The sequence below is a fragment of the Carcharodon carcharias genome, chromosome 21 (genome assembly GCF_017639515.1).
Source record: "Carcharodon carcharias isolate sCarCar2 chromosome 21, sCarCar2.pri, whole genome shotgun sequence".
NCBI classification, from domain to species: domain Eukaryota; kingdom Metazoa; phylum Chordata; class Chondrichthyes; order Lamniformes; family Lamnidae; genus Carcharodon; species Carcharodon carcharias.
This window is the reverse complement of record NC_054487.1, coordinates 22,273,399-22,294,158: the sequence shown is the minus strand read 5'-3', so window position 1 is coordinate 22,294,158 and position 20,760 is coordinate 22,273,399. Positions and strand designations below refer to the sequence as shown.

At 45.5% G+C, this 20,760-nt stretch overlaps 1 protein-coding gene across 2 annotated transcripts in view; it reads left to right on the top strand.

Annotated features, from left to right (window-relative positions):
* Positions 1–20,760, top strand: part of LOC121292987 — a 228,994-nt gene that overhangs the window by 116,371 nt on the left and 91,863 nt on the right. For both annotated transcript variants that reach the window (XM_041215514.1, XM_041215515.1), the window contains exon 15: positions 1,536–2,072. In XM_041215514.1, coding sequence (XP_041071448.1) covers positions 1,536–2,072 — 537 coding nt within the window. The remainder of the gene's footprint in view (positions 1–1,535; positions 2,073–20,760) is intronic.

Here is a 20,760-nt window from a genome sequence, read left to right as displayed (position 1 = left end):
TGTCCCATTCAATGAGCTGTGAAGCTTCCCGCTTCTGCCTATTCATTTTGGAAAGTGGGCTTTATCCAGTTGTGCTTCGTTGCATCAGGATGTGTTCTACCTTTCCCTTTGCTCAAAGAGAAACCACAATGATGACAAAATCTGAAATGCAGTTACACACAGTTACCACCATGTTATTAGTGCCTAGAGATGCAAATTCCCTTTAAATATTGATCAGCACAGTCTCCTGTAGCAGGCAGTGTGGGTTTAGAGTTAACAAAGTATGTTGTTGATTTTAGAAGCAAAATATTGTGGATGCAGGAAAAGTCATCAACCTGAAACATTGGCCTGGATTTTCATTCTTGAGGCAGTTAGCAGGAACTGGGAAAAATTCCTAACTCAGTTTTCTCACCTCAGTAGAAAGTGTCTGCAAAGGTGTGATCTTCATTGCTGGGGCGGGGGGGAGGTGCGGCATGCTGGAATTGGGCCAGCCGATCCGGGACAAAGTGTGGAGGAAGCCACAGGGGCTCTCGGCTGATTAAAAGGCCTAGCTTGGTGTATTGGGATTTGGTTCCAGTTGAAACAAAAACACACATGTCTCACACTCCCTCACCCTCCAAACACTCATCATGCCCCATCCATGCCAGCTCATGCCCCTCACCCATCCCCCTATGGCCCCTCATTTCTCCAATTCCAAGCACTACCCTTCCACCCACCCCCTGTGGCCTCTTATGCTCCTTATGACAAGCTCTGCCCTTCCACCCACCATCCAATCAATAGCAGTGTTACTAATATTAATGCACTCTGTACGTAACTAATAGACACCACTTCAAAAAATTCCAGCGGGTTTGTGGTATGGTTCTGTGGACAGACAGAAATCCTTCTGTTGGTGAAGTCAAAACCTAAACACAGAACTTTTCTTTACTAAGAGAGTTTACTGACTTCACTCAGTCCCATAGCTCCACTCCCAGTGTCCCAGCTGTCCTCTATTTATGTTCTTTTGACTCCCTATGAACTAAACAATTAATCAAATTAACTAATTGGCAGACTCTTAAAGGGGTGTACCCTATTTGTGCCCTTTTGATTAACAAATAAAGAGGACAAATTAACAAAAGATCAAACGGACAGCCCCTTCCCCTATTTATGTGTTCAAAGTACTTAATTAAACAATGCCCTTCACCTATGTATCCTAATAATATAATTAACATATCATTATTTGTTAGCACGGGTATTTTTTTTTACTGTCTTGACATGATTGTTTGGATTCTATTTCCAGAAAGCCTTCAACCACTTTCTTCACTGCATCCAGTGTACATTCATTGCTGCCATGGATACTGGGATAGCCCTGCCTCCATAGCAGTCTCTTGAAGTGACACATCAGGAATTCCCTGCAGATATTGAATCTGATTCTGGAGTGGGATAACATTGCATTACTCACAACCCACCCCCCCCCCCACCCCCCCCCCCGTCAAGAACAGGAGTAATGTTTGGCCGGAATTCTGTATTCTGAGGGTTAGAATTTGATTTTAATACTGAAGTGGTTTCTTCCCCAATAGGAGGTGTTCTTCGAGTATATTATTGGCTTATTCTGGAGCAGCAAGAAGCTGACAATTATGAAGATGCTTTGGCTAATGCTAATAAGGTCAGTCGATTGTTTCGTGGAGGTAAAGTAAGTGCAGAAATGTACATACCAGTACTGGACTTAGAAACTGTTGAAAGAAGAATTTCACCTAAAATCACATTGAAACCTTCAACAAAGCCCATAAAACGCAACTCAATTTTTGATTCAACTAACCATACAAAAATTCTGGAAGCCCTGCATTTACCACATATAAAAGCGAAGGATTACAAAGCAACATTCATAAAACAAATGGCAACTGCTTATGACTGCCTTAATGCATTACAAAACTGCACTGTTGGGAGCTTCAAAAAAATATCTGAAGGAAAGCCCAAAGATCAGGATGACAGGAATTTACATGAACTGTCAAATGGCACTGATGGGAATTTGGGAAGAAATAATTCTGATCGGGGTGAGATGGAGAAGAGGTATTTACATGCCTTGCAACTGTGTTTCCTGCTGGCCGCGAGAACAGGTAAGAAAATCAGCACCAGGTCATGGAGGACGTACATATGAGCATACAAACTGGGACCACTCGGCCCCTCAAGCCTGCTCCACCATTCGATAAGATCAAGGCTGATCTGATTTTAACCTCATATTCCTGCCTACCGCTGATAACCTTTCACCCTCTTGCTTGTCAAAGATCTATCTACCTCTGCCTTAAAGATATTCAAGGACTCTGCCTCAACCACCTTTTGAGGAAGACACTTCCAAAGTCTCTCAACCCTCTGAGAGAGAAAAAACTTTACTCATCTCTATTCTAAATGGACAACTCCTTATTTTGAAACAGTAACCCCTCATTCTAGATTTTCTCCCAAGAGGAAACATCCTTTCCACATCCACCCTGTCAACTACCCTCAGGATCTTATATCTTTCAATCAAGTCGCCTCTTACTCTTCTAAACTCCAGTGAATACAAGCCCAGCCTGTCCAACCTTTCCTCATAAGATAAGCCACCCCTTCCAGGTATTAATCTGGTAAACCTTCTATGAACTCTTTCTAATGCATTTACATCTTTCCTTAAATAAGGAGACCAATACTGTATACAATACTGCAGATGTGGTCACACCAATGCCCTGTATAATGGAAGCATAACCTCCCTACTCCTGTATTCCATTCCCCTCACAATAAACAATAACGTTCTATTAGCTTTACTAATTACTAGTTGCAACTGTATACTAACCTTTTGTGATTCATGCACTAGGACATCCAGATCCCTCTGCATCTCAGAGCTCTGCAATCTCTCACCATTTAGATAATATGCCCCAACCTCCCCCCATGGGAATTCATTCCCCCCACCCCAAAGAACACCCCCAACCCACAGAACACCCCCCCCCGCCAACCCCCACCACACTTGCCAAAATGGACAACCTCACATTTTCCTACATTACAATGCCCGTTGAATGGGTTGTTTCTTCTAATTCATGTGGTGAAATGTTTGCTTGTACCTGAGAAATAAACTCACATGGCACATTGATTTTCTCACTCTCTCTTCTCAAGAGTGACCGGAGACCAGCTTGCAGCCCTTGCAGAACAGCAATAGGTCATTCATCCCATCTAGTCCATGCCAATTTTTATGCCCCAGTCGAGACTTTCTCATCTAATTCTATCAGTTTGACTCTCTATTCCCTTCACCTCATATGCTTATCTAGATTCCCCTTAAACGTATCTATACTAGGAAGAGAGTAACTAAAGTGAACGTTGGCCACTTAGAAGCAGAGACAGAAGAAATTATCATAGGGAATGTGAAAATGGCAGCAGCATTGTGAAAGACACAAGTTTCAATCCAGAAATAGATGGTAACCTCGGGGCTAAAAAGAGTGAAGAAATTAATTAAATTAATATTATCAGATAATTATTGATAACACTTAAGGGACTAAAACCTGACAACTCCCTGGGACCTGATGGCCTACGCCCTAGGGTTCACAAAGAGATAGCTGCTGATGTGCTGGCTATGATTTTCCAAAATTCCTTAGATTCAGAAACATTTCCATTAGATTGGAATCTATTACACTTTTCAAGAAAGGAGAGAGAGAGAGAAAACTGTGAACTACAGGCCAGTTAGCCGAACATCAGTTGTTGGGAAATTGCTGTAATCTATTTTTAAGGAAGTCTCAACAATGCACTAAAAAAAACATAGGGCTGTAACCTCTGAACTCCCCAGCGTCAGATTTGGGGGGGATCCCAAAGATGCACTGGGGAATCCCTCTCGGAAGTTCCCAGGTAAGGGTTTGCACGGCAATTGCCCAGAAGTACACACCTGCTCTGCACAATTCGCTTGCACTGGGAACCATCCAAAAATGTGATTTAAATCGCAAACTTTGGACGGTTCTGCTGGGGTTATCCCAATAGTTAAACAGAAAAAGTTAAAAGAATTAAAAACTCTTCTAACTTCTGGCTAACAATTATAAAGACCCAGACCAACCCCATGGGGCTCCCCCCACACCCCTGAACCGCCCACCCCAGAACCACCCCCCCAACCCCCACCACACTGCAACCCACACTCCCCAGCAACCCTCATCCCAATGATTCCACCCCCCCCACCCCACACCCTCACCCACCAACCTCCCCAATACCAACCTTCGGAACTCTGACTCCCCCCCCACCGCCCCGGACCCTCCTAACTCCCTATGGACCTCCAACCAACACTCCTTCCCACCACCCCCCATGACCTCTGACCCCTCCCTCCTCCATTTCCAACTGACCTCCGACCGACCCATGACCCACCACCACCTCCCCTTACCCGGAACACCCCCCAGCATCCCCAGATATCCCACCCACTCTCTGGATCATCCTGAATCCCTGACCCTCCCAACCCCCAAATCCTATCCACTTAGCTTAGATGCTTCTCTTTTCCCTGGCCTGTCAATTCCCCTGGGCCTTTAAACTTACCTGCTTTCCGGCAGCAAATTCCAAAAAAAGGTGCGGCCTCCTTGAATCCACTGTAGCTAGGTTTCGCTGGGGTCTGCGAGGAGTCTTTCGATACAGGCCCCAAGCCGGCGAATGGAAGGGTCAGCATAATTTTCAAGACCAGGCACATGTGCATTTTTTCTTCTAATTACTATGGGTCAGCGCTTTCCGACGCTAGTTGGAAGTTATGGCTCATTGTTTGATTAAAACAAGCCAACATGGTTTTACTAAGGGATAATTCTGTTTGACAGATTTATTAGAGGTTTTTGAGGATGTAATTAGTAGGGTATATAAAGGGGAACCGATAGATGTTGTGTACCTGGCATGGGATAAGGTGCCTCACAAAAGGTTAATAGGCAAGATAAGGGCTCATGGATTTGGGGGTAATATTTTAGCATGGATAGAGGATTGGTTAATGGATAGAAAGCAGACAGTGGGAATAAAGAAGACTTTTTCAAGTTGGTAGGCAGTGGATAATGGAGTGCCACAATGATCACAGCTGGGGCCTCAATTATTTACAATCTGTATTAATGACTTAGATGAAAAGACAGAGAGTAATGTATCAAAGTTTGCTGAGGATACCAAGCTGGGTGGGAAGGTAAGCTGTGGGGAGGACACAGAGATAGAGACAGGTTAGGACTGAGATGGGTGGGCAACAAGTTGGCAGATGGAGTATAATGTAGGGAATTGTGAAGTTATTCACTTTGATCATAAGAATAGAAAAACAGAATATTTTTCATACAGGTGTAGCAAGCAATTAGCAAGTTAAATGGCATGTTGGAGTACAAGATCAGAGTGGGCTTGGCCTAAATAGCCAAGTGGTTATGGTACTGGGTTTGTAACCCCAAGATCAAGAGTTCAAATCTCACATTGGCAAACTATGAAACAATGTAACTTCATCTAAATAGGAACAGATAGAAACGTGTTTGTACTCGAAAGAGTTACAAGATTGGAGTACAAAAATAATTTAGTCTTGCTACAATTGTGCAAGGTTTTGGTGAGACCATACCTGTGAAGTTTTGGCCTCTACATTTAAGAAAGAATATGCTTGCATTGGCAGTGGTATAGTGAATGTTCACTAAATTGGCCCCTGGGTTAAGGGGATTGTCCTATGATGAGAGGCTGAGTGAATTGGGTTTATATTCTCTGAAGTCTAGAAGAATGAGGCAATCTCATTGAAACCTACAAAATTCTGAAGGGGCTTCAATAGGGTGGAAGCTGAGAGATTGTTTCTGTTGGTTGGGGAATGTAAAACACGGGGGCACAGTCTCAGGAGAAGGGACTGATTATTTAGGTCTGAGATGAGGAGAAATTACTTCACTCAAAGGGTTGTAAACCTTTGGAATTCTCTACCCCAGAGGGTTGTGGATGCTCCATCATTGAATATATTTAAGGTTGGGATAGACAGGAATATGGGAGCAGGTGGGAAAGTGGAGTTGAAGCCCAAGATCAGCCATGATAAATATTGAACGGTGGAGCAGGCTCGATGGGCCGTGTGGTCTACTCCTGCTCTTATTTCTTATGCTCTTGTGTGCTACTGCCTCAACCATTCCCATTGGTAGCCAGTTCCTTATTCCCATCACTCCCTGGATAAAGAAATACCTTCTGAATTCCCAATGAAATTTCTTGGTGACTATCTTACATTGATGGCCTCTCGTTTTGCTCTTCTCCACAAGTGGAAACATTTGTTCTGTGTCTATCAAAACTTTCCATAATTTTAAAGGCCTCTTTTCAGCCTTCTCATTTCAAGTGATAAGGTACCCAGCCTGCTTATCCTTTCCCAATAGGTACATCATTTCAGTTCATGTGAATTGTTTTTGCTTCATCTCCAATTTATATTTTTCTTGTGATATGGTGACCAGAGCTGTACACAATGGGCAGAATCTTCATCAGCAGCAGGAAGCTTGGTGAGTGGGGTATTGTAGGGGGGCCAAAAGTCAGTTTCCTGACAGTGGGATGAACTTTAAGAGACATTTTCGGGACTCTAAAGACTAGTTAAAGGTGGATCAAGCTTCCTTTAGCATTTGTTAGCATGTCATACATGCTCCTTAAAAGGCCACATTGCTGGAATTAAGTCCCACCCCACCCCCAAATTAAGTTCCCCACCAGTCAGAAATTAGAATTTCACATTTACAGCTGTGTACAGGTGAGCTTGATTTCTTCCATGACTTTGAATTGAGTAGATGCTGCTTTGCCCTTCTTGGGGACTGCTCACAAATCTCAGCCTCTTGACTCATATTGGCTGCTGGTAGGTCAAACTGCACGAAGGCTGGGCATGGGAGGCAAGCGAAGAATGGAAGGGTGGTAGGGGTCTAAGGTGGAATGGAGGCTGGACACGGTAGGCAGGTGAAGGGTAAAAGTTGGGTCAGGTGGAGTGGAGGCTGGACATAGGAGACAGGCTAAGGATGGGTGAGGTAGGGTGGAGCGGAGAAGGAAGACAGGCTGTCTGGGATTGGGAGAGAGGTGGGGAGGGAGGCAGTGATGGAATGTGAGGGTGCAGTGACATGGTAAGGAGGGAAGGGCCTTGCTTTTTGGGTCTGGGTCTAGTAGTTGAGTGGGGAGGGCGTTTCCAGGCAGGGATGGTGTTAAAGAGATGGTCCTAGAGGGCAGGGTCAGTGCTGTCGATGGTGGGCTGAGCTGATGATACTGGGTAGCAGAGGGAACAGTCACAGTGAGAGGGGGAAGTGGGATGCGTTAGGGTGGAAGTTCCAGGGTAATTGTCAGGAAGCTGAAGGTTTCATGGTCGGGTCATGGAAACGGATGAAACATCTGGCTTGGATGATAACCTTGGGGGATGCAATGGCATTATAGTATTGTCACTGGACTTGTAATCCAGAGACCAGGGTAATGCTCTGGGGAACCGGGTTCGAATCCTGCCACACGGATGGTGGAATTTGAGTTCAATAAAAATCTGGAATTAAAAGTCTAATGATGACCATGAAGCCATTGTCAATTGTTGTAAAAACCCACCTGGTTCACAAATGTCTTTCAGGGAAGGAAATCTGCTGTCATGTGACTCCAGACCAACAGCGATGTGGTTGCCTCTTAAATGCCCTCTGAACAAGGGCTATTGGTGATGAGCAATAAATGCTGGCCTAGCCAGTAGAGCCCACATCCCATGAACAAATATATTTTAAAAAATGCTCAGTTGTGTTCTCCTCTCTCTGGTGAAGCCCACATGGCAGCAGGTGTGTTCCTGACTCATGGGTCTCATAACATCGAGATCCCAGCAAGGTGTGGAGCTGCTGTTCATTCTGTGCGATTTGTCATCTGCTGCAGATGCAGTGAGGCAGTGAGGGAGGGAGGGAGGGAAGGAGGGCAGGCGGGAGGGAGGGAGGGAGGTGGATGTCTCCAAGGGACACGGCTGGTGGACAGCAGCAAACTCCTGACTCCAAACCTCCATCCTCCCAGGTGAATGCTCATGGCTGACAAGGGCTCATGTGATTCATCTTTCTATCCTGCCAAGGCAATGGTCTCTCTATAGAGTTTTGAGGGTAGTGGAGGCAAGCGGAATAGTGTCAGAGGGAGGGTTTTTACACACGGCTGTCATCACCCCGGTTAAAGAGCAATGTCTCCATGCACAGTCATGTATGAACAGGAGAAGCATCCATTTCTGGTCCTCCACGATGTCCTTTGCCTGGAAGAGGTGCACTCCATTTCTAGATGGAGGCAGTCACAGGGCTTAGCACTGGCCCTTTGGCTTGGAGGTGGAGGGAAACCTGAATGGAATATGCTCACTAGACTAAGTACTGCAATTTGTTCACAGATCCAGTGAGACCTGGATGATGCAGGTTCCAGGTAACCCTGCCTTTCTGCTGTCTCTCATCCCTGTGCACTTGCACACTTAAACTGCCGGATGCCCTAATGAGAGAATCAGTTGCAGTGAGTAGGCAAAGCCACTTAGCCTAGAGGAATGCAGCAATCTCAGTCATTGCCACCATGGTCAGATGAAGGGCCTCTTGCTGCTTTTCCTGGACAACCTGGAGCAGAATCACGAGGGAGGCTTTGCTGAACCATGGGGCTGCATGTTGTCTGCTCTGGGACTTCCTGGATGAGTAATCCAGAGCTGCTGGCCTACAGTGAATGAATGGCTGTCTGGGTGCCCTTTAAATATGGTGCCCGGAGCATCGACCCCATGAAGTAACAGCAGGTTTAGCAACTTCCTGCCATCCTCCATCAAGAGACTCACTGGATGCATAATTAATGAGCTGACCAACACAAGATCATTGATCTCCCCACAGCGGAAATTACTCCGGCTTCCACTTGTGCCACCGAGCTTAGACTCCGTAATGGAAGATTCCAGTCATTGGGTGGGATTTAATGCTCCCCTGGGAGTGGATTGGGAGGTGGGGGTGAAGTGGGGGTGGGTGTTCCATCAGGTGGCAAGGCATGGGATGGAGAGCTTGGCACCTTCCTAAATCAAAGATAAAAGCAAAAAACTGCAGATGCTGGAAATCCAAAACAAAAACAAAAATACCTGGAAAAACTCAGCAGGTCTGACAGCATCTGTGGAGAGGAACACAGTTAACGTTTTGAGTCTGAACTGTTGAAGGGTCATTCTACTCGAAACGTTAACTGTATTCCTCTCTGCAGATGCTGCCGGACCTGCTGAGTTTTTCCACCTTCTTAAATCACTTTGATTAAGTGAGTGGCAGGAAGGTCGAGGCCGACCTTTCTGCCCTGAGGCCATCTGAGGTCCTTAAGGAGCCAGTAAAGGGCTGCTTAAGGGTTTCATGCCGCCAATGCTGGTATTTGTCTTGGGCAGGAATGCTCCTGGGGTGGATAATGGGGTGGCCTCCTGTTCAGACAGCCTGTAGCCCACAGAGGCGACAATAGCCACCCCTTTGGCGAGACAGCTCTCTTGCCCTTCACGCTGACTGCCCCTCCCCCACCTGCACTTGCCAGAGCCTGCTTGATTGGTGCCAGTGAGGCACCCCACTTACCTCTGAGGCCATAATCCTGGGCCTCCTTGCAATCCCAGCAGTGGCCACCTCTGAATGGCGCTGCTGAGTCTGAAGAGCTGCCAGCCATCGGCTTTCTGGCAAAGATTCTAGGAGATGAGCAATCAGTGAGAAGCTTTCTTTGATTTAGCAGCTGTCAGCCCCGGGATAAACTTCCTAAAAGAAACATTTATGCAAGGCAAGTGATAGCTCATCCAGTTCAATTATTGTGATTCAAGATAAGTTTTGAAGGCATTTGTGTTAAAACTGAAGTTTATTAAGTGAAAAATGGGAAGATATAATCCTTTGATGCCATAAATTTCACCTGAGGGAAAATAAATATAAACAGGAGCGTCAGGCCATCCCCTTGAGCTCAAAACCTGGGAGGCAGCGAAATCTCCAGTGCCTATTATTTTAAGGGTAACTCGCAGTGTAGTTATAATTATTATTACGAATAATTATCATTGTTTACATAAAATTATTAGAAATGATAGTTATCAATCACTGTATAGTTAAATTAGAGAAGATATGCCAAAATCGAGAATAGATGCTAAACTTGTTTCGAATTTCAAAGGCAATTAGCGAAGGGTAACAAATGCTGGCCTTACCAGTGATGCCTGCATCCCATTAAAAGAATTAAAATAAATCTCAGTTACATCACACTTGGCGAAACAAACTGGAAGTGGAATGGCCACAGTGATGGCACCGTCCACTGAGTGGAGAACCAATAGTAACTCTGGTGCAGCCATTTTCAGGAACCCAATGAGAATAACTCCCAATCAGGCACTTACCAGCCTGGCATCGGGGTTCCTGGGGCCTTCAGCCTCCAGGAGCTGCCGGCTAATGTCTGACTGCAGCTTGTAGCTAATTGCTCATTGCTTAAAATCTCTGCTAGTAACCAAACTGATTTTTTTCAATTCCAACAGAAACTCAGTTAGCCACTGAAAAACTAAACATCAAGGATTAACCATTTCCTCACAATTCTACCCTTGAATATCTAAAAGTATGGCTATGACAAAACAATTCATTAGTATCATGTATCTATTTCTATCTACTCAATCACAATGATTCCTACCCATTTGTATCACCAGAGAATATTCACATACATTGAATGACAAGCGAAGCCTGAAAGTATATTTCTCCCTATATATCAAGAAATCATTTCTCAGCTTTAAAAGACTTTCCAGAGCTGTTTTGCTATTCTCCATGTTGTGAATAATCTTCATTTCAACATTTGGCTGTTCATCTTGAATTGAAATTTCCAATGTAACATCTTTCTTGACTTATTTCCACCCCTCTGATGGGTACTGGTGTGTTTTATACTATCCTAATTACTTGGTTTCTCTCTCAAGCATATGGCAACTAGTGTCTTCATTAAAAGGTTTCTCACTGTCCTGAAGTGTGTGAGCCATTTTATGTAATGGTTTTCTCAGCATAACTGAGTTTGTCTGAGACCTGTTCTTCAGGAAATCTTCATCATGCATTTCCCTTGCTAATTGCCTCACGTGTAATATATAACATTTCCACACATACTGTAATATCCCAAGATCATGTTGTGGGAGTTGATGTCTAGATTTCTTTCCTTATCCTCCCTCTGCATGGTCCCAATGCCTCAGGGAGTGGCAAGATTATCAGTATTAACAAAGACAAAACCATCTGCTAGAGAAAGCTATCAGTTAATAAATCTGAGCTAGACTTCAGTCATTTTACTCAACTGTATATTGATACTAGATTGATATATTTTGGTGAATCATGCCCAGGTGATTTATATATTTTTTAACCTCTCATAGGATGTGGGCATCACTGGAAAGGTCAGCATCTGTTTCCCATCCTTAATTGTCCTCGAATTGAGTGGTTTGCTAGACCATTTTAGAGGGCAATTAAGAGGTGGGTCTAAGCCAGGCCAGGAAATGACACCAGGTTTCCTTCCCTGAAGAACATTAGTGAACTGGATAGGTGAATCAATGATAGGTTCATGGCTGCCATTACTGAAACTAGCTTTTAATTCCAGAGTTTTATTAATTGAATTTAAATTCCACCAGCTGCTGTGGTGGTGCTTGCACATAATCCCCAGAGGATTAGCCTGGGCCTCTGGATTACTCGACTAGTGACGTTGTCACTACACCACCATCTCCCTGTATTTGTCCTCGCACAGTTTTGCTAAAACTCTTTGGCTTTTTGAGTTCAATAGCATTAGCTCTGTGAATTCTCTAAGCTTGGTCACATTAGCTCTGTCGATTCTCTAAACTTGGTCATGTTAGCGCTGTGCATTCTCTAAACTCGGTCATGTTAGCGCTGTGCATTCTCTAAGCTTGGTCATGTTAGCGCTGTGCATTCTCTAAACTTGGTCATGTTAGTGCTGTGAATTCTATAACCTCAGTCTTGTTACTGCTGTGAATTCACTAAGCTCGATCATGTTAGTGCAGTGAATTCTCTAAGCTCGGTCATGTTAGTGCTGTGAGTTCACTAAGCTCACTGAAGTTAGCTCTGTGAATTCTCTAAGTTTGGTCATGTTAACACTGTGAATTCTCTAAGCTCCGTCATGTTAACGCTGTGAATTCTCTAAACTCGGTCATGTTAGTGCTGTGAACTCTCTAAGTTTGGTCATTTAGCGCTGTGAATTCACTAAGCTTAGTCATGTTAGCGCTGTGAACTCTCTAAGCTTGCTCATGTTAGCGCTGTGAATTCACTAAGCTCGGTCATGTTAGCGCTGTGAATTCTCTAAGCTCAATCATGTTAACGTTGTGAATTCACTAAGCGTGGTCATGGTTGTGCTGTGAATTCTTTGAGTGCTGTGAATTCTCTAAGCTCTGTTATATTAGCGTGGTGAGTTCACTAAGCTCGGTCATGTTAGCGCTGTGAACTCTCTAAGCTTGGTCATGTTAGCACTGTGAATTCACTAAGCTTGGTCATGTTAGCGCTGTGAATTCTCTAGGCTGGGTCATTTTAGCGCTGTGAGTTCACTAAGCTCGGTCATGTTTGCGCTGTGAATTCGCTAAGCTCGGTCATGGTTGTGCTGTGAATTCAATAAGCTTGGTCATGTATGTGCTGTAAATTCTTTGAGCGCTGTGAATTCTCTAAGTTATGTTATGTTAGCATTGTGAATTCATAAGTCCGGTCATGTTTGCGCTGTGAATTCACTAAGCTTGGTCATGCTTGCGCTGTGAATTCACTAAGCTCGGTCATGTGAATGCTATGAATTCACTAAGCTTGGTAATGTTAGCTCTGTGAATTCTTTAAACTCGGCCATGTTAGCTCTGTGAATTCATTAGGCTCAGTCATGTTAGTGCTGTGAATTCTCTAAGCTCGGTCATGTTAACGCTGTGAATTCACTAAGCTCGGTCATGTTAGCGCTGTGAATTCACTAAGCTTCGTCATGTTAGCACTGTGAATTCACTAAGCTTGGTCATGTTAGCTCTGTGAATTCTCTAAGCTCGGTCATGTTAGCGCTATGAATTCACTAAGCTTGGTCATGTTAGCACTGTGAATTCACTAAGCTTGGTCATGTTAGCACTGTGAATTCACTAAGCTTGGTCATGTTAGCGCTGTGAATTCACTAAGCTCGGTCATGGTTGTGCTGTGAATTCACTAAGCTCGGTCATGTTTGCGCTGTGAATTCACTAAGCTCGGTCATGGTTGCGCTGTGAATTCACTAAGCGTGGTCATGGTTGTGCTGTGAATTCTTTGAGTGCTGTGAATTCTCTAAGCTCTGTTATATTAGCGTGGTGAGTTCACTAAGCTCGGTCATGGTTGTGCTGTGAATTCAATAAGCTTGGTCATGTGTGTGCTGTGAATTCTTTGAGCGCTGTGAATTCTCTAAGCTCTGTTATATTAGCACTGTGAATTCTCTAAGCTCGGTCATGGTTGTACTGTGAATTCAATAAGCTTGGTCATGTGTGTGCTGTGAATTCTTTGAGCGCTGTGAATTCTCTAAGCTCTGTTATTTTAGCATTGTGAATTCATAAGTCCGGTCATGTTTGCGCTGTGAATTCACTAAGCTTGGTCATGCTTGCGCTGTGAATTCACTAAGCTCGGTCATGTGAATGCCATGAATTCACTAAGCTTGGTAATGTTAGCTCTGTGAATTCTTTAAACTCGGCAGTGTTAGCTCTGTGAATTCACTAGGCTCAGTCATGTTAGTGCTGTGAATTCTCTAAGCTCGGTCATGTTAACGCTGTGAATTCTCTAAGCTCGGTCATGTTAGCGCTGTGAATTCACTAAGCTTGGTCATGTTAGCGCTGTGAATTCACTAAGCTCGGTCATGGTTGCGCTGTGAATTCACTTAGCTCGCTCATGTTTGCGCTGTGAATTCACTAAGCTCGGTCATGGTTGCGCTGTGAATTCACTAAGCGTGGTCATGGTTGTGCTGTGAATTCTTTGAGTGCTGTGAATTCTCTAAGCTCTGTTATATTAGCGTGGTGAGTTCACTAAGCTCGGTCATGGTTGTGCTGTGAATTCAATAAGCTTGGTCATGTGTGTGCTGTGAATTCTTTGAGCGCTGTGAATTCTCTAAGCTCTGTTATATTAACACTGTGAATTCTCTAAGCTCGGTCATGGTTGTGCTGTGAATTCACTAAGCTCGGTCATGTGAATGCCATGAATTCACTAAGCTTGGTAATGTTAGCTCTGTGAATTCTTTAAACTCGGCAGTGTTAGCTCTGTGAATTCACTAGGCTCAGTCATGTTAGTGCTGTGAATTCTCTAAGCTCGGTCATGTTAACGCTGTGAATTCTCTAAGCTCGGTCATGTTAGCGCTGTGAATTCACTAAGCTTGGTCATGTTAGCACTGTGAATTCACTAAGCTTGGTCATGTTAGCTCTGTGAATTCTCTAAGCTCGGTCATGTTAGCGCTATGAATTCACTAAGCTTGGTCATGTTAGCACTGTGAATTCACTAAGCTTGGTCACGTTAGCGCTGTGAATTCACTAAGCTCGGTCATGGTTGCGCTGTGAATTCACTTAGCTCGGTCATGTTTGCGCTGTGAATTCACTAAGCTCGGTCATGGTTGCGCTGTGAATTCACTAAGCGTGGTCATGGTTGTGCTGTGAATTCTTTGAGTGCTGTGAATTCTCTAAGCTCTGTTATATTAGCGTGGTGAGTTCACTAAGCTCGGTCATGGTTGTGCTGTGAATTCAATAAGCTTGGTCATGTGTGTGCTGTGAATTCTTTGAGCGCTGTGAATTCTCTAAGCTCTGTTATATTAACACTGTGAATTCTCTAAGCTTGGTCATGGTTGTGCTGTGAATTCAATAAGCTTGGTCATGTGTGTGCTGTGAATTCTTTGAGCGCTGTGAATTCTCTAAGCTCTGTTATTTTAGCATTGTGAATTCATAAGTCCGGTCATGTTTGCGCTGTGAATTCACTAAGCTCGGTCATGCTTGCGCTGTGAATTCACTAAGCTCGGTCATGCTTGCGCTGTGAATTCACTAAGCTCGGTCATGCTTGCGCTGTGAATTCACTAAGCTCGGTCATGCTTGCGCTGTGAATTCACTAAGCTCGGTCATGTGAATGCTATGAATTCACTAAGCTTGGTCATGTTAGCTCTGTGAATTCTTTAAAGTCGGTCGTGTTAGCTCTGTGAATTCTCTAAGCTCAGTCATGTTATCTCTGTGGATTCTCTAAGCTTGGTCATGTGAGCGCTATGAATTCACTAAGCTCGGTCATGTTAGCTCTGTGAGCTCTCTAAGCTCGGTTATGTTTCTGCTGTGAATTCTCTAAGCTCAGTCATGGTCACGCTGTGAATTCTCTATGCTCAGTTATGTTTTGCTGTGAGTTCACTAAGCTCGATCATGTTAGCGCTGTGAATTCTCTAAGCTCTGTTATATTAGCGTGGTGAGTTCACTAAGCTCGGTCATGTTAGCGCTGTGAATTCTCTAAGCTCTGTTATATTAGCGTGGTGAGTTCACTAAGCTCGGTCATGTTTGCGCTGTGAATTCACTAAGCTCGGTCACGGTTGCGCTGTGAATTCACTAAGCGTGGTCATGGTTGTGCTGTGAATTCTTTGAGTGCTGTGAATTCTCTAAGCTCTATTATGTTAGCGTGGTGAGTTCACTAAGCTCGGTCATGGTTGTGCTGTGAATTCAATAAGCTTGGTCATGTGTGTGCTGTGAATTCTTTGAGCGCTGTGAATTCTCTAAGCTCTGTTATATTAGCATTGTGAATTCATAAGTCCGGTCATGCTTGCGCTGTGAATTCACTAAGCTCGGTCATGCTTGCGCTGTGAATTCACTAAGCTCGGTCATGCTTGCGCTGTGAATTCACTAAGCTCGCTCATGCTTGCGCTGTGAATTCACTAAGCTCGCTCATGCTTGCGCTGTGAATTCACTAAGCTCGCTCATGCTTGCGCTGTGAATTCACTAAGCTCGCTCATGCTTGCGCTGTGAATTCACTAAGCTTGGTCATGTGAATGCTATGAATTCACTAAGCTCGGTCATGTTATCTCTGTGAATTCTCTAAACTCGGTCATGTTATCTCTGTGGATTCTCTAAGCTTGGTCACGTGAGCGCTATGAACTCATTAAGCTCGGTCATGTTTGTGCTGTAAATTCACTAAGCTTGGTCATGTTAGCTCTGTGAGCTCTCTAAGCTCGGTTATGTTTCTGCTGTGAATTTTCTATGCTCAGTTATGTTTTGCTGTGAGTTCATTAAGCTCAGCCATGTTAGCGTTGTAAATTCTCCAAGCTCGGTCATGTTGGTGCTGTGAATTCTCCAACCTCGGTTATGTCAGTGCTTGTATTCTCCCAACTCAATGGAGTTAATGTTATGCAATCTCTGACCTTGGTTGTATTCGTGCTGTCCGTTATCTGAATTTGATGAACATGCTATGAACTTGGTAATGTTAACTCTGTGCTTTCTCTGAACTGTTAATACTTTGCATTATCTAAGCTTGGTCAAGCTAGCATTGTGAATTCCCTGGACTCAGTTGTGTTAAAACTCTGCATTCTGTGAACTCGGTTGTGTTAGTATTGTGTCTTCTTGGAACTCAATACTGTTAGCGTTGAACTCGGAACTCGAGAATGTTAACAGTGTCTATTCTCTAAGCCCAGTAGTATCAGTGCCAATGTTCCCTCCATGCTCTCTGGCTGTGTGGCCTACGCTTTGAAAGTACAGTAATAGTGTTCCCACTGAGCCTTGTTTGAACCCTGGAGCCTGCCCGACAATGATTAACAAATCCCTGCTAAACCTCCTACCTCTTAGCATAGATCTCTGTCCCCTGGTTATGGAAACTCAATCAATGGGAATAGAGTCTTCCTATGCGTTCCATCTAGAGCCCTCATCATTTTGGACACTTCAATTATGTTTCCCGTCAGCCTCCTCTGTTCCAATAAAAACCAACCCAGCCTATCCAATCTTTCCTCAACACTAAAATACTCCATTCCAGGCAACATCCTCGTAAATCTCCTCTGTACCCGCTGTAATGAAATCACACCTTTCCTATAGCGCAGTGTATGCAGTACTCCAGCTGTGGTCTAACTTGTGTTTTATACATTCCATTTCAACCTCCCTGCTCTGATATTCTGTGCCTCAGTTACTAAAGGAAAGTGTCCCACTTGCCTTCTTAACCACCTTATCTACCTGTCCAGCCACCTTCAGGGATCAGTCGACTTGTACTCCAAGATCCCACTGTTCCTCCACACTTCTCAATATCCTCCTGTTTACTGTGGATTCACTTGCCTTGTTTGCCTTCCCCAAATACATTACCTCATACTTGTCCAGACTAAACTCCTTTTGCCCCTGTTTTATCCACCTGACTGGACCCAATTGATATCTTCCTGCAGTCTACAGCTTTCTTCTTCAGCCAATTTTTGTATCGACTTAAAACTTTTCAATCATACCACCTGCATTGAAGTTCAAACAGCCCAGTGGAACCCCACTGGAAACAGTCTTCCAGTCAGAAAAGCAAGCATCAACTTTTGCTTCCTGCCCCTGAGTCAATTTTGGATCCAACTTGCCATTTTGCCTTGGATCCCATGGGCTTTTATCTTTGTGACCAGTCTGACATATGGGACCTTATAAAAGCCTTGTTAAAATCCATATTGACTATATCAAATGCCCTCCCCTCATCAACCTCAACTCCTCAAACAATTGAATTAGGTTAGCAAACATGATCTTCCCTTAACAAATCCCTACTGACTCTCTTTGATTAATCCATGACTTTTTAAATGATGATTTAACTTGCCCTTCAGAATTACTTGGTCCGTCCCTTTCTCCCTTTTTAAACTAAAGTACAATGTTAGCTGTCCTCCGGTCCTCTAGCACCACATCTTAATCAGAGAGGATTGGAAAATGGTGGTCAGGACCATTTGAATACATTTCACCTGGGCCTGGAGATTTATCCACTTCCAAAGATGTTAAACCCCTCAATGCATTCTCTCTCACTATGTTAATTTCATCTAATATTTCACACTCCTCCTGTCTGATTGCAAAGCCTGTATCATCACTCACTTTTGTGGAAACAGATGCAAAGTATTCATTAAGAACCATACCAATGTTCTCTGCCTCCACGCACATTCTCCGCCCTTCTGGGCCCTATTAGACCCGACTCTTTCTTTAATTATCCTCTTGCTTTTCATGTATCTCTAAAGTATCTTTGGGCTTTCCTTGATTTTACTTACCAATACTTTTCATTCCCTCTCTTTGCTTTCCTAATTTTCTTTTTAATTTCACTCCTACAATTTTTATCCTCCTCTAGGTTTTCTGTAGTGTTTTTCTGTAGTGTTGAGCCATTGGAATTTGTCATAAACTTCCCTATTTTTCTTTAACGTCTTCTTTAAACCCCTTGACATTCACGGGGCTGTGGATTTGTTAGTACTACCCTTTTTTCTTTAATGGAACAGACTTGCTCAGAATCCTCACAGTCTTTTCCATGAATAACTCTTGCTGATCAGGCACTGATTTACCTACAAGTAGCTGTTTTCAGTACAAAATAAAAACAAAGTGCAGGAAAAGCTCAGCAGAACAAAAACAGAATTACCTGGAAAAACTCAGCAGGTCTGGCAGCATCGGCGGAGAAGAAAAGAGTTGACGTTTCGAGTCCTCATGACCCTTCGACAAAACTTGCGTTCGAGTCCAAGAAAGAGTTGAAATAAGATTTCCAGCATCCGCAGTTTTTTTGTTTTTAAAAGCTCAGCAGGTCTGGCAGTATCTGTGGAGAGAGATCTGTGTGCAGGCGTGAGGCCAAACATCAGTTTCTTGATGAACGTTAGCAATTCTGTTCTCGGGACTTTAAAGTTGGGTCAAGCTTCCCAACAATCAATGTCAAGAACCCTTTCGAATGCACGAACATGTCATGCATGCTTATAAAAAGGCCAGATCGCCAAAATTAAGTTCCCCGCCAGCGACAAATTAGAAAGTTCACATTCACAACTGCACATAAGTAGTGTGTACCTGGCAAGGTTGAATTTTTGCATTATTAACGGAGTTGCTGCTGCATTGTCCTCTTTCGGTAGTGACTGTAGATGCCAGACTATTGAGACAGGGTGGTAACAATGCAAGTTGTGAGGAGGATGACCAAAGAAGGTCAGCAGGGGTGGGTGGAGCAGTGGCCAGAAAAAGGTGGAAGGGAGATCGCGGGCCGCCCGGGGAGGGGGAGCGCGGGCCGCCTGGGGAGGGGGAGGGGGAGGGTGGGCTGCCCAGGGAGGGGGAGGGGGAGGGTGGGCTGCCCAGGGAGGGGGAGGGGGAGCGTGGGCTGCCCAGGGAGGGGGAGTGCGGGTTTCTGGGTGCCTGTTAAACGTGCCGCCCAGACCTTCGACTGCATGAAGAGACTGTACAAGGGCAGAAAATCTTTCCTCCCACCTACATTCGTGATTCTTCTGACACCCTGGGTCCCTGTAACAATTTCCAGTATCCTGCCTCGAACTGCCTCCTCTTCACTATGGACGTCCATCCCCCCCTACACCTCCGTCCCCCCCTAGACCTCCAACCCCCCCCTACACCTCCATCCCCCCATACCTCCATCCCCCCATACCTCCGTCCCCCCTATACCTCTGTCCTCCCCTACACCTCCGTCCCCCCCTACACCTCCATCCCCCCCATACCTCCATCCCCCTCATACCTCCATCCCCCTCATACCTCCATCCCCCTACATTCTGCCAACACCTCCATCCCCCTACACCTCCATCCCCCAACACCTCCCTCCCCTACACCTCCATCCCCCCAACACCGCCATCCCCCTACATCCCCCCCAACACCTCCATCCCCCTACATCCCCCCAACACCTCCATCCCCCTACACCTCCATCCCCCTACATCCCCCCAACACCTCCATCCCCCTACACCTCCATCCCCCTACATCCCCCAACACCTCCATCCCCCTACACCTCCATCCCCCTACATCCCCCCAACACCTCCATCCCCCTACATCCCCCCAACACCTCCATCCCCCAACACCTCCATCCCCCAACACCTACATCCCCCAACACCTCCAGCCCCCTACATCCCCCCCTACACCCCCCATCCCCCTACATCCCCCCATCCCCCTACATCCCCCTACATCCCCCCAACACCTCCATCCCCAACACCTAAATCCCCCTACATCCCCCCAGCACCTCCATCCCCCAACACCTCCACCCCCCTACATCCCGCCAACACCTCCATACCCCCATACCTCCATCCCCCTACACCTCCATCCCCCTACATCCCCTCAACACCTCCATCCCCCTACATCTCCATCCCCCTACATCCCCTCAACACCTCCATCCCCCTACATCCCCCTACACCTCCATCCCCCTATACCTCCATCCCCCTATACCTCCATCCCCCATACACCTCCATCCCCCACATCCCCTCAACACCTCCATCCCCCTACATCCCCCCTATACCTCCATCCCCCTATACCTCCATCCCCTTATACCTCCATCCCCCTATACCTCCATCCCCCCTACACCTCCATCCCCCCCTACACCCCCCATCCCCCTACATCCCCCCATCCCCCTACATCCCCCCATCCCCCTACATCCCCCTAACACCTCCATCCCCCTACATCCCCCCCAACACCTCCATCCCCCTACACCTCCATCCCCCTACATCCCCCCTATACCTCCATCCCCCCTACACCTCCATCCCCCAACACCTCCATCCCCTACACCTCCATCCCCCCAACACCTTCATCCCCCCAACACCTCCATCCCCCTACATCCCCCCCAACACCTCCATCCCCCTACATCCCCCCACCACCTCCATCCCCCTACACCTCCATCCCCCTACATCCCCCAACACCTCCATCCCCCTACACCTCCATCCCCCTACATCCCCCAACACCTCCATCCCCCTACATCCCCCCCCAACACCTCCATCCCCCTACATCCCCCCAACACC